The 14,679-nt window shown below is 38.2% G+C and overlaps 1 protein-coding gene across 2 annotated transcripts in view; it reads left to right on the plus strand.

Moving 5' to 3' along the window:
- The first annotated feature begins 13,886 nt into the window (after window positions 1-13,886).
- The window catches only part of VAC14 (VAC14 component of PIKFYVE complex), a 3,391,123-nt gene continuing 3,390,330 nt past the window's right edge, over window positions 13,887-14,679 (plus strand). Inside the window, exon 1 of one of the 2 annotated variants that reach the window (XM_044081299.1) lies at window positions 13,887-14,218. In XM_044081299.1, coding sequence (XP_043937234.1) covers window positions 14,115-14,218 — 104 coding nt within the window. In that variant the 5' untranslated portion in view covers window positions 13,887-14,114. The remainder of the gene's footprint in view (window positions 14,219-14,679) is intronic. The other variant, XM_044081298.1, reaches the window with a different exon arrangement.

Below are 14,679 nucleotides of genomic sequence, written 5' to 3' on the forward strand. Positions count from 1 at the left end.
GGGCTATTGATGAGCACTGTATGAAGGAGGGAGTTGTTTCCACTTTTGGGAAAGTTGGATGGTTTGCTGAACTATGTGGCTAATGTTGTGAAAGGCTGCTTATTGTATTGTATTAGTTCATATTTTTGTGAAACTAGACATTTAATAACCAGGTCACATAGGAATTCAGAAATTTTGCTAATTTGTCCACTTTTGTGGCTTAAGGAGGGAAGGGTGATATGAATAGGCAATGGAAAGGTTAGTATTGTGTTATTTATTTTTTTATTTGCTATTTGTTAATGAAGTAGATGAACTGGTCTACTGACCCTTTTCAGTCATGACTCAGGTTCAAAGAGCAAATTAAAACAGTACACAGAGTAAAATTACCGGACATATGTGCAAGATCAGTATATGGCATTTATAAAATATACATGTAAAAGAACAAAATAAAACATAAAAGAAGTATAACCTGTGCAAACTACTATACAATTAATGGAATACAGTATTGTTGCCAAAGATCAGTAGGATTACCAGACATTCAGAGTCTGAAGTGCAAGAATATACTGGAGAGGACACTTGCATTACAATGAGATATATTTGGACAGGACTAATGATCGTCTACCAAATGTAAGCTCTGGCTGCTCATTACAGAAAGTGTTACAGTTATCCAGATGCAAAAGTGAAACCACATCACGTTTTACCCATGTTTCTATTATTCCAAAAATATCAGGGTGATATTGTTGAAGGAGTGGTTCTAGAAGGTCACATTTATTGTGTGTGCTTCTAGTATTTAGATAGCCAATTGTGAGAGATCATTTCATGGATTATGCTGACTGTAGAGAGTTTTATTGGCTAGACCTGAGCCCACTTCTTAGTAGTCTAAAAAAGTTAAGGGAGATGTGGTTCAGTTTTATTAAGCATTTTCAGAATACCATTGGATAGACAATATCAGGACTCTGACCTAGGATAGTTGAGAAATTTTGAGATGGAATAGGATTTTTAGAAATGGATAGGTCCGTGATACTATGGAAGAATTTAAAAGGTTGGGAGTTGAGTGACACTGTTTGGTGAAACAAACAGCTAATATGACGGATTAGTATCTACCTAAGCAGAGAACATAGTATACACAATACAAAAGTCATTAAAGACAAGCATTTTCACCATTTGTAAAATGACATCTATCAGGCTTGACTGGTACAAATTCACTTCAGTATGGAGTTGGTCTGGTAGATGTGTTAAAAGATGTTTCCTCCAACAACTCCACTAACCACATCCAATTTCAGTTCCTCAGACAACACCACTACTCCAATTCACACTTCATCAAATCAGTTTTCAGTGTATTCAGTAACATAACCCCCACCTGTGTTATAAATACCATTTTAGCTCAGCAATCAACCATACTTCTAACTAAAACCAGTATGAATCTCAACCCTTGTTAAATGGAGGCCGACCACCTTAGCACCAGTCTTCCTACTGAATACTTGAAACTTGCATCAAAAGTCATTGCTTATACATTCTCAATCTTAATAAATCACTCCATTTCTGAATCACATATCCCAGCTCTCTGGAAAAAAAATTTACATTCTCCCTCGTCATAAATGTAGCAAATCAAATGAACTCCTAGCTACTATCCTAATGCTATACTATACGCATTTCTCACTAACTCCTCCCTGCCTGATTTGACAGCTGTCTTTCCAATATATTCCAATCCATCCCATTTCAGTTGGTGTCTCCCAAGAATCCATTTTTGGCCTCATACCCTTCAATATTGTTATCAGTGAATTCTCCAGAACTAGAAAAAGTGCTTTAATTACACAGTATGCTAACAACTCCACCCTTATCTGCTCTGCAAAGAACTGTGGCATTCTACAAAAAATAATACAAGATTCCTTCAAATGAGTTGAAACATGACTATCCAATTCATAACTATTCCTTAAACCCGAACAAAGAAAATTAATTCTCTTCTCACCCAAACAATCAAGTACAACAAAAAATGCTTTTATGGTTAACTTTCCCCAACCACACAAAAACTGAATTAATTCAGCACAAACTCTCCTAGGAGTCTACATGCATAACAATTTGATATTTGACTACTATGTTCCGCACAGAATATAAAGAAAAAAACACATCAAAAACTAAACTCTCAGTACAAAATAAAAACTTACCTGACTGATTCTTCATGGAAGACACACAGCCTCCATCCTTCTGCTGTATTCCACACATATATTAATGCACACTCCTCTCAACTATACAAACTGAAGCATTGTTGTAACAAGATAGCTGTTTTATGGTCTGATGAAGCTGAGTAGTGAAAGCGCTTACCTCTTGTCGACTACAATAAAGGAGTTTTATATGGTTTCGTACCCAGTTGGATTTTTTGTGCCTGCAATTTGAATTGTAATTCCAACAGTCTTATTTCGCGAGTTCTTGTTTGGACCTTGGAACTTGCATATGCCTGCCTCCGTCCGTTGCTAGTTTTTATTCTCTTAGTAGAACAATAATGCCTAATACCAATCAGCAGTGGCCTAATTACTAACAAATTACTGAGTACTCATAAAGGTTGTCCTACATTATCTGCCAAGGTCTTCACTAGACTTTCTGTTTGAAGGAGACAGAAGCCTTGCAACATGTACGACAACATTGCAAAGACAGGAAATAGCAAAACAAAACCTACTCTATGCAAATAATTTTGCCCTAGGGGCATGAAATTATTCAACACAAACTTCTTGCCTTACTAGTTCCTGAACATACATCTTATACAGAAAGGTAATTATACAATGTTTAGTAAGGCAAGCTACTAATCCCTTACTACATCTCAGCTTTTATCCCTCTGTAACTTGTACTTTCCTATGCTCTTTCGTTAGATTTATTTAGTAAACCAGCCTTTGTGTGATATCGGTTGGTTTCCACCTTGCAGCCTTAGGGGTCTTTTCAGAATCTGTATGCATATATCCATAACCATAGCAATGGTTGGACAAAGGGGGCAGCCACCTTGGGTGCAAGGTGTTGGTACTATTGGGAAGTGCAGCTCTTGTAAAGCACTTCTGTGCTTCAGCACTTTATACGTAGAAAGGTAGTTTTTTTTTTCTTCTTTTTTTGCCTTTAAATTTAACAGGTGAGGGAGGGGGCACTAGATGAGCCAGCTCTGCATATATCATTTGACGGAGTCTTTAACATTTGTTAATTAATTCTTTTTTTTTCTGAAGTAGTAAGTACAGTAGTAATTTACCATAATAATAGATGTTCTTATAAATCAATGAATTTTATGTGGAGGTCATCTCAAGGATGACCTTTAGCTTTAAATAGCTGGATGGTGGTTGGGAGCAGTATCCACAGAGCTTAGGCTACTGCAACAGTGATCTAATATTGGACATCTTATGATAATATATTTAGTTAGCATCTTTGTAGTTTGATGGATAATGAAAAAATTTAATTTCCTAAAATTCTAGGCTGCGATTCTAGACCTACCATCCAGGCAAATGACATGAACAAAAGCAAAGGTAAATATCTTAGCATTTTTCTTTCTTATTTTTTATACATTCATTTATTTTACTCATTTTAAGTGGAAAAATTAAGATAAAACCTAAACACAGTTGCAATTTAAAAAAAAATGACAAAACAGTGACAGCACACTGAAGACCACTAAATGTACAGTAGAAATGAAAAATGGGCATATGCTCAATATGAGAAGAGGGGTACGAAATGTAGTATGAACAAGTAACTGGAATGACAGAGACACAGGCGGATATCCTCAATGGCTGTTACAATCCCATTTCAAATCAGTATAAAGAGAACCAAATGATTCAATAACAACAACTTTTCAGAATTATTCCAGAGTTCTAAATATAGTTTGTTTCAGACAAATGTTCAGGACATCTTTCAGTGTTCTAGCTATCCTTCCTTCCATTTTCTGAATTATCTGTCCTTGTGATGGTCATAATGGTAGTAAGTGAGCAGGGTAAGCTCAGACATCCCTATACCCAGCAGCAGTTTGCAGCTCATCTTCCGGGATCCCCAAGAATTCCCAAATGAGATGAAAGACGTGTTTGGGTTCTGACCTGTGGCTTCTTCCCATCTGGATGCGTCTGGTATTCTGCCAGGGTGAGGCATCTAGGATGTATCCTCACAAGGAGTTCATACCATGTTAGCTTCCCACTTAGCAACATTTCACTGCCTCATGTATCTGTTCCACACTTCCTCTCTCATTGCTCCCATCTCTCCCCCATTTATCTCTGTATCACATCTACTGCTCTTCTACCACAACATACGTGTTGTAATTATTATTCTTTAATCACAAGTTAACTACATTTGAAAAGGGCCATAGTCCAGTCTACTTACCTGCTTAGAACAAATAAGAAACCTAGCAATATAATAATAAAATAAATGCAGATACAACTCTAGTTCCATGAATACAGGGACTGACTGGGACCCTGTACTGTTCTAGTACCTCCCACAACCCATTCGGGTATATAACAGTCACGTCTCCACTAGGTCCACAAAACTATGATCCTTGTAACAGTTCTCTTACAGAATAAAAAAAAAAAAAAAAGATACCAGGACATTTTCACAGAAACAAGTCTGGGGTGCATTCACAAAACTGTGATCCCATGAAGGATTTCTCAAAGAATAAACAAACCACTCAAGGAATGGATGCCAGGCCATGTCTACTGAGTAAAGAATGAAGTGCCATTTACAATTAATTGCCTGGTGGGATGGTAACTAACATAATCTGGGCAGACTCAGCCTAAAATACTGCATAGAGCTGCTCTCTGGCCTCATCATTAATAAGGCAAAGGGTGGAGTTCAGGAAACAGATAGCAGAAGATAGATTAAAACAGATTAGGCCTTGTGTAACATCCCCATGCTGTGCCAGTAATCAAGGAGCCTGAATCCTCACCACTGACACTGGGGAGGGACGTGCACTTGGAATACAAATGGATACACTCAGTACTTCCAGATGCAGACCTCTCTGGATCAAGCACAATTTCCCTTAAGAGCACACAGTACTCACACTCAGTCCAGGTTATGCGTGTCTCTATCTGGCTCTCCCCAGGTCCCCAGTAAGGCTCCCCACTGGCACTGTGAAACCAGTGCTTTGTGTCCCTGCCCCAAGTAGCTGATACATACTCTGAGGTTTAATTTTCACGCACACACACGGGAAAGGCTGGCACAGATTACCTGCTCTACCCAGACTATAAGGTCACTGCCACCAGTCAGTTTCTATAAGTCTCTTAAAAGGGTATCTAATTATGCTAAGTGAAGTCAATATTAATACAAATGGTAATGTTGACCAAACAGCAAGGCTTTCAGGAGTGGCCAGAGTTGTCACTAAATAAATATGTGTAAATACTTTCAAAGCTTAAATATTTTCTAAAAAGTAAAAGACCAGCCACAATGAAAAGTTTAAATGTATTTAATAATAAAAAATAAAAGAAAAAGAAAAATATGAAATATATTTTTACAATAAACCACAGAGGTCAAATCACAGGAAATATTGAAAATTATATTGATGGACAGACTCATACAAATAAAGAAAACAATCTCTAAACTAAGCTTCACTATGTTCCTGGCTGAATCTAAGAGAATTACTATTCCCTAATATCTTACTTCATAGACCAAGGCACAATGAAACAAGTGAGCAGTCTTTCTAGGCAGGTTCCCCAAAATAGAATACTCAATACTTTGAGATTACTGCCTGTAAAATACAATATGCAAGATGGCTTGCAGAATGACCTCATCTGGTCGCCTGGCTCTAGGTTCTCACAGTATCCCCCTTTGAAGCTGAGACAAGAATTTGGCATAGATGGGTACAATACACATCTAAACTTTTATGGAGCTAATGAGCAAAGGCTTCTTCCAGACCCACCACCTCCAGTCCTATTCATTTCATTTCATTTCAATGGTTTACTAGCTCATTTATATTTCCCTAATTGTTCTTAAAGTAAGCTAGCTGGTTAATTTCTGCTGTCTCGGTATTATCTAATAAAACACAAACATTTAATTCAGTTACAATAATACATGTACATTTCTATTCACTTCAGCAGGGCGCACTGTTGATACATTTCAACACAAGCAAACATCACAAGCATATTTTCAGCACAAGCATCTGTACAAATTAGTTTGATATACAAATTACATAAATTATTTATAAACTTCCAGCTAGCTCTGCTGGCACAAGTCATACACCCACTGTCCTATTTCTCTCAACATAGCTGACAGTACCTCCTATCGTCACACCTTCCTTGGAAATAAAAACTGCCCCTTTTGAGGCAGAATATCACATCACTTATGAGGACATTGCGTTGGACATTGACTAGCACTATCTATTAATGAAACTGATAATAGTTCTATACACAGCACTGGTACTGAAGCCACATTTCCTTATAGGGGTGAACTCTTTCCTACTATTGATTTGTTCAGAGGCCTGGGGTGGTATGAAGATACTCACCAGCGCCCAGCTGGAAGACATACTGTTGAAGTTTGTGACAGTACAACAGACAATCAGAAGATACAAATCTGCTAACCCTAATCCTAGTGAAAGACTAATACTTACATAAGGAATGATGATGATGATGATACCTACAGGGGTGTGACTGAAAAGCATGGCATGTTTAATCAGAAAGCTGTGAATCAGTACTGGACTTGTTTGCCAGTCATGCATTAGATATAAAGAACATCTTGGTAATTGAGCATATACCTTTAAATATAATCAATCTCAGAGACAGGATATGCATATTGTGTGGTACATGTCTTTCTAAAAGTTAGTCATGCTAAACATTTCATACAAACTAGACACATAAAGAGGCACATGGATAAAAGATGATAGGGTAAAAGTATAAATAACTTTTGCTCTCATCAGAAGTCTGACAGTATGTTAGGAATGATTGAAAGTTAGTGAGGTTGGTTCCTTATACAAAAAGGGAAACTGGAAAAGAAATTGCTTTTGCTCCCACCAATAGATACAATCTCAAGCTAGAATGGAAGATAACATATGAAACCTTTGCTTTCACCAAAGTTTCACAGGCATGAGAATTACAGTTATAAGGGAAGAAAGAAGGACATGAAGTATACAGAGGGAGTTTGTCTCACTAAGCCTTATAAGAGGAGTGTGGTATGAAGAATGAAAGAGCAAGGGGGAAAGAGTCCTTTTCCTCCAAATAAAATGCAGAAGTCTGATGTGAGGAAGGAAGGAAGGAAGATACAAAGAAGAGGCGGGAACTAAGTAGATTAATTTTGCTCTCATGAAAACACATAGGTTTAAGATGGAGTAAAAACATACAGAGAGTCTTTACTGTCCCTAAACCTTAACAGGGAGAAGTGGCATAAAATTAGGATAAGGATGCAACAGGAAGTGAGAAGATTCCTTCTGTTCTCATCTAATGGCAGTAGGTTAAACCCATGAAGTGAAAAAAGGGAGAGAGAGGGGTCTAACACCCTGACCCTTGTTGACTAACTACCCCAACATAGACTGGGTGAACTATTCTTGCACTAATGCACATACCCAATGATCCCTCGACTTCATCAGTTCTAACGCACTAGACCAGCTCAGCTCATCCCCCACAAGGGGAGATAACATTCTGGACTTGATTCTCACCAACATGGGTGACCGCTGCACTACTCCCATGGTACATTCTTCCCTGGTGAGATCAGATCATAGGTCTGTCTCATTCAAAGTTTCTATCCCACCCAACCCCCCTCCTCCCAGCCATAACTAAGCTAAAAAAACTTTTCAAAAGCTGACTGCAACCTCCTAAAGGTGGGTATCAGCTTCACACCACTCCCCCTCTCACATGATGCAGACAACAATGCTGAACAGTAAGCCAATGCAGTATATAAGCACCTGCACAACTGCATGGACTCAGCCATACCCAACAGAACTAAAACCTGCTCCTCAAGGAAACACAAACCTGTCTGGTAGACATCCTGCTCCTCAAGGAAACACAAACCTGCCTGGTGGGCATCCTCTATCAACAGGCTTTATAACAAATGGAAGAAACGGTTGCCCAGTGGTAAAAAGAACAAATTCCAAAGTGGAAAAACTCACTCCTCAGCCTCAACAAGCAAGTTAGATCACTAGTGAAAACCTCCAAAGCTAATTATGAATTGAAACTAGCCTCTGAAACAATGGGAAATCACAAAGTCTTCTTTAGTTTCATCAGGAACCTCCATAGCAAAGCCCAGGATTGCTCCAAATTAGTACTTAACGGTACCACTTACACTGATCCTGTTGACTTAGCCACCCTGCTAGCAGATAGGTTCAGAGCCAGCTTCACCCCCTATCCCCCCATAGGTCCATTCCACACCCTTGATATTTGCCTGAACCTCACATCTCTATAGATCAAGTGTTAAAGGTCCTTATCCAAGGCAAAGAACGCAGCTTCCATGGGACCGGATAGTATCCCAGGTTTATTCTGCACCATCTCCAGCAAGAACTAGCTTTGCAATTAAGCACCCTATTCATACACAGCCCATGTACAGGCTTCATTCCAGCAGAGCAGAGAACTGCCACTGTCATCCCCTTGCACAAAGGTGGTGCCACTGCTGACCCTAGAAACTATTGTCCCATTAGCTTGACCAGTCTGATCTGTAAAGCCATGGAGCATATTATTATGATCTCATAAACAAGGACATAGGCAATCTCCAAGCACTTGACCCCACCCAGTTTGGATTCATCAAGGGCAGATATTGCCTGTTGAACCTGGTTAACTTCTCTGAGATCGTCACCAAGGCCCTGGATGATGGAAAGTCAGTACATACAGCCAAGGCCTTTGACACAATCCCCCACTCAGGCATCACTGAAAAGCTAACACAACTTAGCGTAAATCCCTATCTCATCAGATGGGTGGCCAACTGGCTCACCAATAGAACCCTCAAGGTCAAAATAGCTGCCTCCACCTCCGACAGCAGACTTATCACTAGTGGTGCTCCCCAGGTGTCTATCCTGGGACCCCTACTATTTGGCATCTACTTCTCAGAGGTCCAGGCAAAGACAAAAGGCCTGTGGCTGACCAGGTTTGCAGATGACTAAGTTGGGTGCTGTCATTGACTCCCCAAATGATACTGACATACTGCAAGATGATCTCACAGCAACAAATGACTGGTGCCAAAGTCATGGCCTTAAGTTAAATGCAAAAAATGTATTATCATACCATTTGACAAACACTAGGCAGGATTTTTGCCAGGTTGAAAATTTAACAGTTCACAGATAGCAACATTTGATGCATCTCTGATGGTTAATTCTATGAGCATTAATAATAAAGTTCTTTTATTGGAACATTTGCTACGTTCTCACAAGATTGATGTTGTTACTGTTTGTGAAACGTGGTTAAAGAACAATGACTGGAAAACAGTTCTGTCAGGGTATAAATGTTTTTACTGTAACAGACATTCTAACAAAAAAATCAGGTGGAGGTGTTATGATAGGGATTAAAGACAGTTATGGGACGTGAATATTACATGTTCAATGATAACACCAACACTATCGACTGTGTAACTGTGACACAGACAACCCTGGAACATACAACTGTATAGACTACCAAAGTCAAGTGCAGATGACCTAGAGGAATTCATACATTTCTTGCATAAAACACAGGAGGGAATAATAATATTAGCTGGGTACTTAAATTTAACAGAAACAGACTGGAATAATATTGATTCAACAAAAGTTACTAAAGAAATTATTCACAACGTATATTCACGAATAACAATTGCTTCAGATTGTCAAAAAAAAAACTACTAGAGGACAGAACATACTAGAAATTGTGTTCCTAAAGAAATTACTGTTACTTCAAGTCAAGTTTTATCACCGTTGATGTGCAGTGATCATGGGGTTATAAAGCTTAATTTGTTGCTAGATAATTCTGCCAAACTGAATCTAAACCAATGCACAGAAGGGTAATTACAGATTACATGGAAGTAAAACAGTCACCATCTAAAACTAACTGGAGTGAGGTGTTCAGTGGAAAAACTGCAGATGGAATGTGGAAAGTTTTGAAAGAGAAACGGAGTGCAAAAAATAAAAAAAATGTTTAACATCAGGATCTATGGATATATCAGGGGGATACATTTCCATAAACAAGACATCTGATTAAGGTGAGAGACAAAAAATATAATAAATGGAAGAGAGGTCAAACTACAACTTTGAAAACTGAAATAAGCTGGAAAAACAGATTAAGCATGGTGTGAGACAAGATCAAGAAAAATTTGAAGAAAATGTATATAAAGATATTGAGCATAATAGGAAACCTTTTTATAGATACGTAAGATATGGAAAGAGTAAAGACACAAATTGATAAACTGTGTGCAGATTCTAAAATTTATTCTCAGACGCAACAGATTATAGATACAGTTACAAAATCTTATGCAAAAAAGTTTGGCTCCACAAAAGGGATGATACGTTGCCCTAGTGACACATCCAGGTAACCCCAGATACTGGAATCAAATTAGATTACATTGAAAAAGAATTGAGCAAACTGGATCTAAGCAAAGCACAAGGAGGAGATGGAATAACAATAACCCGAGAACACTTCAGCAAGAATTTATGGTACCATTAAATCTATTATTCACTAGGTCATGTAAATATGGGGAGATTCCTCAAGATTGGAGACATGCGTTTATTAAACCTTTCTTTAAGGGAAAGGGGAGAAGGCCAAACCCACAGTCATACAGACCCTTAAGTCTACTTTCATGTTGTGGAAAAATAATGGAGAAGGTAACACTGGATAAGTTATTGTCAAAACTAGATAGGTTGGGACTTGAAACCATATAAGAGTATGCATATGTTGAAAATAGATCTATTACCACCTGTAATACGATGTTCTAGAACAATATAACTATGAATGAAAAACTGTACTGTGATATAATTTATATAAACTTGACTTCAGCATTTGACAGAGTCATACACGAAACACTAATCAATAAATTAGTACAACTAGCTAGGTATTGATGTACTCTTGATAAGATGGATAGCTGCATGACTTACAAATAGGACATGGCAAGTATCATACAGCGACTGGACAGGTGAAATCTTTGGTTACAATCAGGGTGTCCCACAAGGATCTGTCCTAGGCCCTTACTTGTTTAGATTGCATCTTTCAGAGCTAACTTTTTCAACTGAGGTATTCTACAGTCTATATGCAGATGACCTGAAATTGAGTAAACTGATTACATGTGTTACAGATAAGGCATGTCTGCAAAATAACTTAACTAAACTGACTATTTGGGCACAGGAGAATAATATGCTGATAAATACATCAAAAACTAAGCATATGAGATTTGGGAGACATAAATTGAAAGCCGAATATTTAATACAGCACACAGTGTTTGAAACTGTAGACTCATTTAAGGACCTGGGTATCTAGGTGGATTCCGCTATGAGGTTTTTCTTACCATATCAACCAATTGGTTAATGACAGTTATGCAACCATAGGTTGTATAAAAAGATTTATAAAGTCTAGGAAATCAAAAATAATGAAGTCATTGTTTGTTAGTTACAGAGTATGGAATAACAATATGGAAACCTATAAGAAAACAAGCATGAGTAAACTGGAAGAAGTACAGCAGAAATATACCAACAGCCTCCATGGATGTGAAAATTTAAGTTATTACAAAAGACTAAAATATCTGAACATGCATAGTTGTCTCTTACAAATATCTAAGAGGAAATCTTATTCAGGTATATAGGGCATTTAGAGACAACTACCTCTGGGAATGTTTGGGGTTATCAAAAAGTACTACAGAATCATCAGACAACCTATGTACAAGATTCTACAGGAATAAAAAGTGTACTAATTGGTTCTCTGACAGAACAGTTGATGCATGGAACAGACTACTAAATTGCATTAAAGCAATTACTAATTTAGATATTTTTAAGAACAGCCTGGATATTTATTAAGGGAACAAATGTTTTGCTATATTGGCAAGCTAGAAGGGCATTAATGCCCATGCTTGAAATATTTGTAAGTACGTATCCAGCAAAAACACAGCCCCTATTGATTACCATATCAAGGGCACCCCCCAAGTACACAACCTGTAGTGACAGACTTGGGTACTCAGGTTGACAACAATCTCATTTCGACCATCATGTAGCAGCAGTGATCAGAAAAGCCTTTTTACTTGGGTCATCTCATAAGTAAAAGGGACTGCATACAGAAAAAAAGGAGGTTATTACCTCTTTGTACTCCTCCCTCATTAGGCCAATATTTGATTGCTCAGAGGTGATCTGTGTCTCGCCTAGAAGGCAATATCAGACCCTGCCCTACTAGAGATACTCCATATCCATAAGTCTAACTCCTGGCGCATTACCCACTCAAAAGGCCTACATTTAATATGTGACATCAACAAAACTTGCTGGAGTGACAGGTTTGTCTCCCAGCGGCTGCCCCGTCTCTGGAATAGACTTCCCATACATGTCAGAGTACCTCGCTGACTCTCTTCAAGCGCAACCTTAATGAGTGAATGGGAAACCACAAATTTGTCCCTGGGGTCCACTCACTGACAGCAGCGACTAGTGCTGACTGACATTTCTTTTTTGGCGATAAATTCTTGGCTAGACTTGTAAGATTAGCCTTGTAACTTCCTATGAAAAGGCAACAGCTGACGCAACATCCTGACCCCATGTAGAAAGTGGGGGAAAGGGGGTTGACGACAATGTGGATCCACAGTAAATGATACTGAATCATATTAATTCATCAAAACAATTTTTATCAGTAAAAAGTAACACATTTTAACCATCTCAGGAACTCTCTAGTGGAAGTCGTTACCAAGCTGCTAGTAAGTCTTCCCCATTATGTTCCACATAATGAGAAGCAGTGTTCCACGTTCTGGAGACACACGATTGAGAACTATACTGTAATTTAGGCTTCACTGGGACTTTTGCCCTTAATTTTTTGTTTGTTTTTTTAGCCATGCCCCTCCAAGATTTAGCCATATATTCAGAATTAAACCTGTTTAAGTGAACCTGTAAAACCATCCCTTATTACTAGTCATTTGAGATTCAGTGTTCAGAACCCTTTTTAATTTGGCACAATAACAAAAAAATCTTTTCTGTCTGCTGTGAAATTTAATACTCTGGGGTGGTGGTCACGTATGATTTCATCTCGCACACATTTCTAGCTATGAAAACTCTCCCTAGGATGGAAGAAAGTTGTAGTTTTTCAACAATGATGCAAACCACTAATACACAATGAGACATGATGTATCCTTTTCATTTGACCAACACGTTATATAAAAGAGCTTCTCTGGTTTCCAAAACGTTGTCAACAAGGAAAAAAAGGAACAGTACTTTTTCAAAGTCTCAGCTTCGGAAACCTCTTAACACAGTTGAGTTGACTTTATAATATTACATGACAAAGGCCTCACGACAGTGGCAAAGCTACAGTAGCGTACTGGCAAACCTTCAAAAGAAATATATCAAATAGTCTCAGCGTTCTCCCTTACTGTCTCTGGACTTCTGTTTTGTTAGTGTCACGTTAATCAGTGACATTTAAAACAGGAATAATGTATAGTATTGTAGGAAATACTGTAAACGAAAATAGTGAGGACACTCCTTAACTCGAGCACATTTTACACTACCACTCTTATTTCTGCTTTTGAAGGAAGGTCATCCAACATTATAAACGACTTGACCCCACCGCGGTTTGCACTTCCACTTTCAGTTTTGAAGCGATCAAACTTTTTTGTAGCGAAAAACTGTACAAAAGTAAAAGCAGATCAAATTTCGAACTTTGCAACACCTGAATAAAGTAATTACCACTGTAACTAACGTGAACAGCAACAGACTTCGGAAAACAACACTATTATCTTCCCCAAACAGAATCTCGTACAGCCTTCCAGGAGAAGACATGACGCCGTGAACGTTAGGATGCCGGCATCACGTGATGAGGAAATGTCGCTATGCTTTTTTCCTCACATGAGCTCCCCTCCAGCTGCAATTTTTCTGACGGGATCACATTTTTGGACAGGATTACATCCGCGTGATGGTGCAATATAGTAAACACTGAGTCTGACAGCGTGCAGTTTGGATCCACAGAAGAAGGAGCGGGACATTTATGTACAAAAAAACTTAGCGAGCGTCTTTAACAGAAGCAAGACTCGGGCGTGAAAGAGCTGTACCTAGAGGTGGAGACCAGTGCAAAATGAATACGGAGAAAGATTTTTCCCCTCTAACTGCCACCATTGTGAGAGCTCTGAATGACAAGTTGTATGAGAAGAGGAAGGTTGCAGCTCTAGAAATAGAGAAGTAAGAACTGCCTGGTTGTTTATTTATCTGACTTATAACAGTAAACTGTATAGGATATGGTGGAACTTTTGTTCATGTGCCTATTCTCATAGTTGGTACTAGGATAATCCTGCACACAGGTAGATAAATTATTCCAATATTTACAAAATTATATGGCAACAATTAATTCCGTAAATATATGCATATAATGTGTTTAGAACCGGTCAGTTTTTCACTCCTCTGAAAAGTTTCAGAATGTAGCAGAGCTCATATTGCATGTGAGTACGGTGCAGAAAACTGCAATAACTTTAATGATCTAACTGAAAAAGTACATGCATAATTTTATTTATGAAAGTGTAATTAATAATGGATGGAAAATGTTAATAGTGGAGTTTATACCCTTGTATAATGCATAGCAAAAAAAGTGCTTAGAGCCAGAGTAAGACTATTTATTTATTTATTTTTAGCAAAGTTGGTTGTGA

The sequence above is a fragment of the Protopterus annectens genome, chromosome 8.part0 (genome assembly GCF_019279795.1).
Source record: "Protopterus annectens isolate FY-2018-M chromosome 8.part0, PAN1.0, whole genome shotgun sequence".
In the NCBI taxonomy this organism is placed as follows: domain Eukaryota; kingdom Metazoa; phylum Chordata; order Ceratodontiformes; family Protopteridae; genus Protopterus; species Protopterus annectens.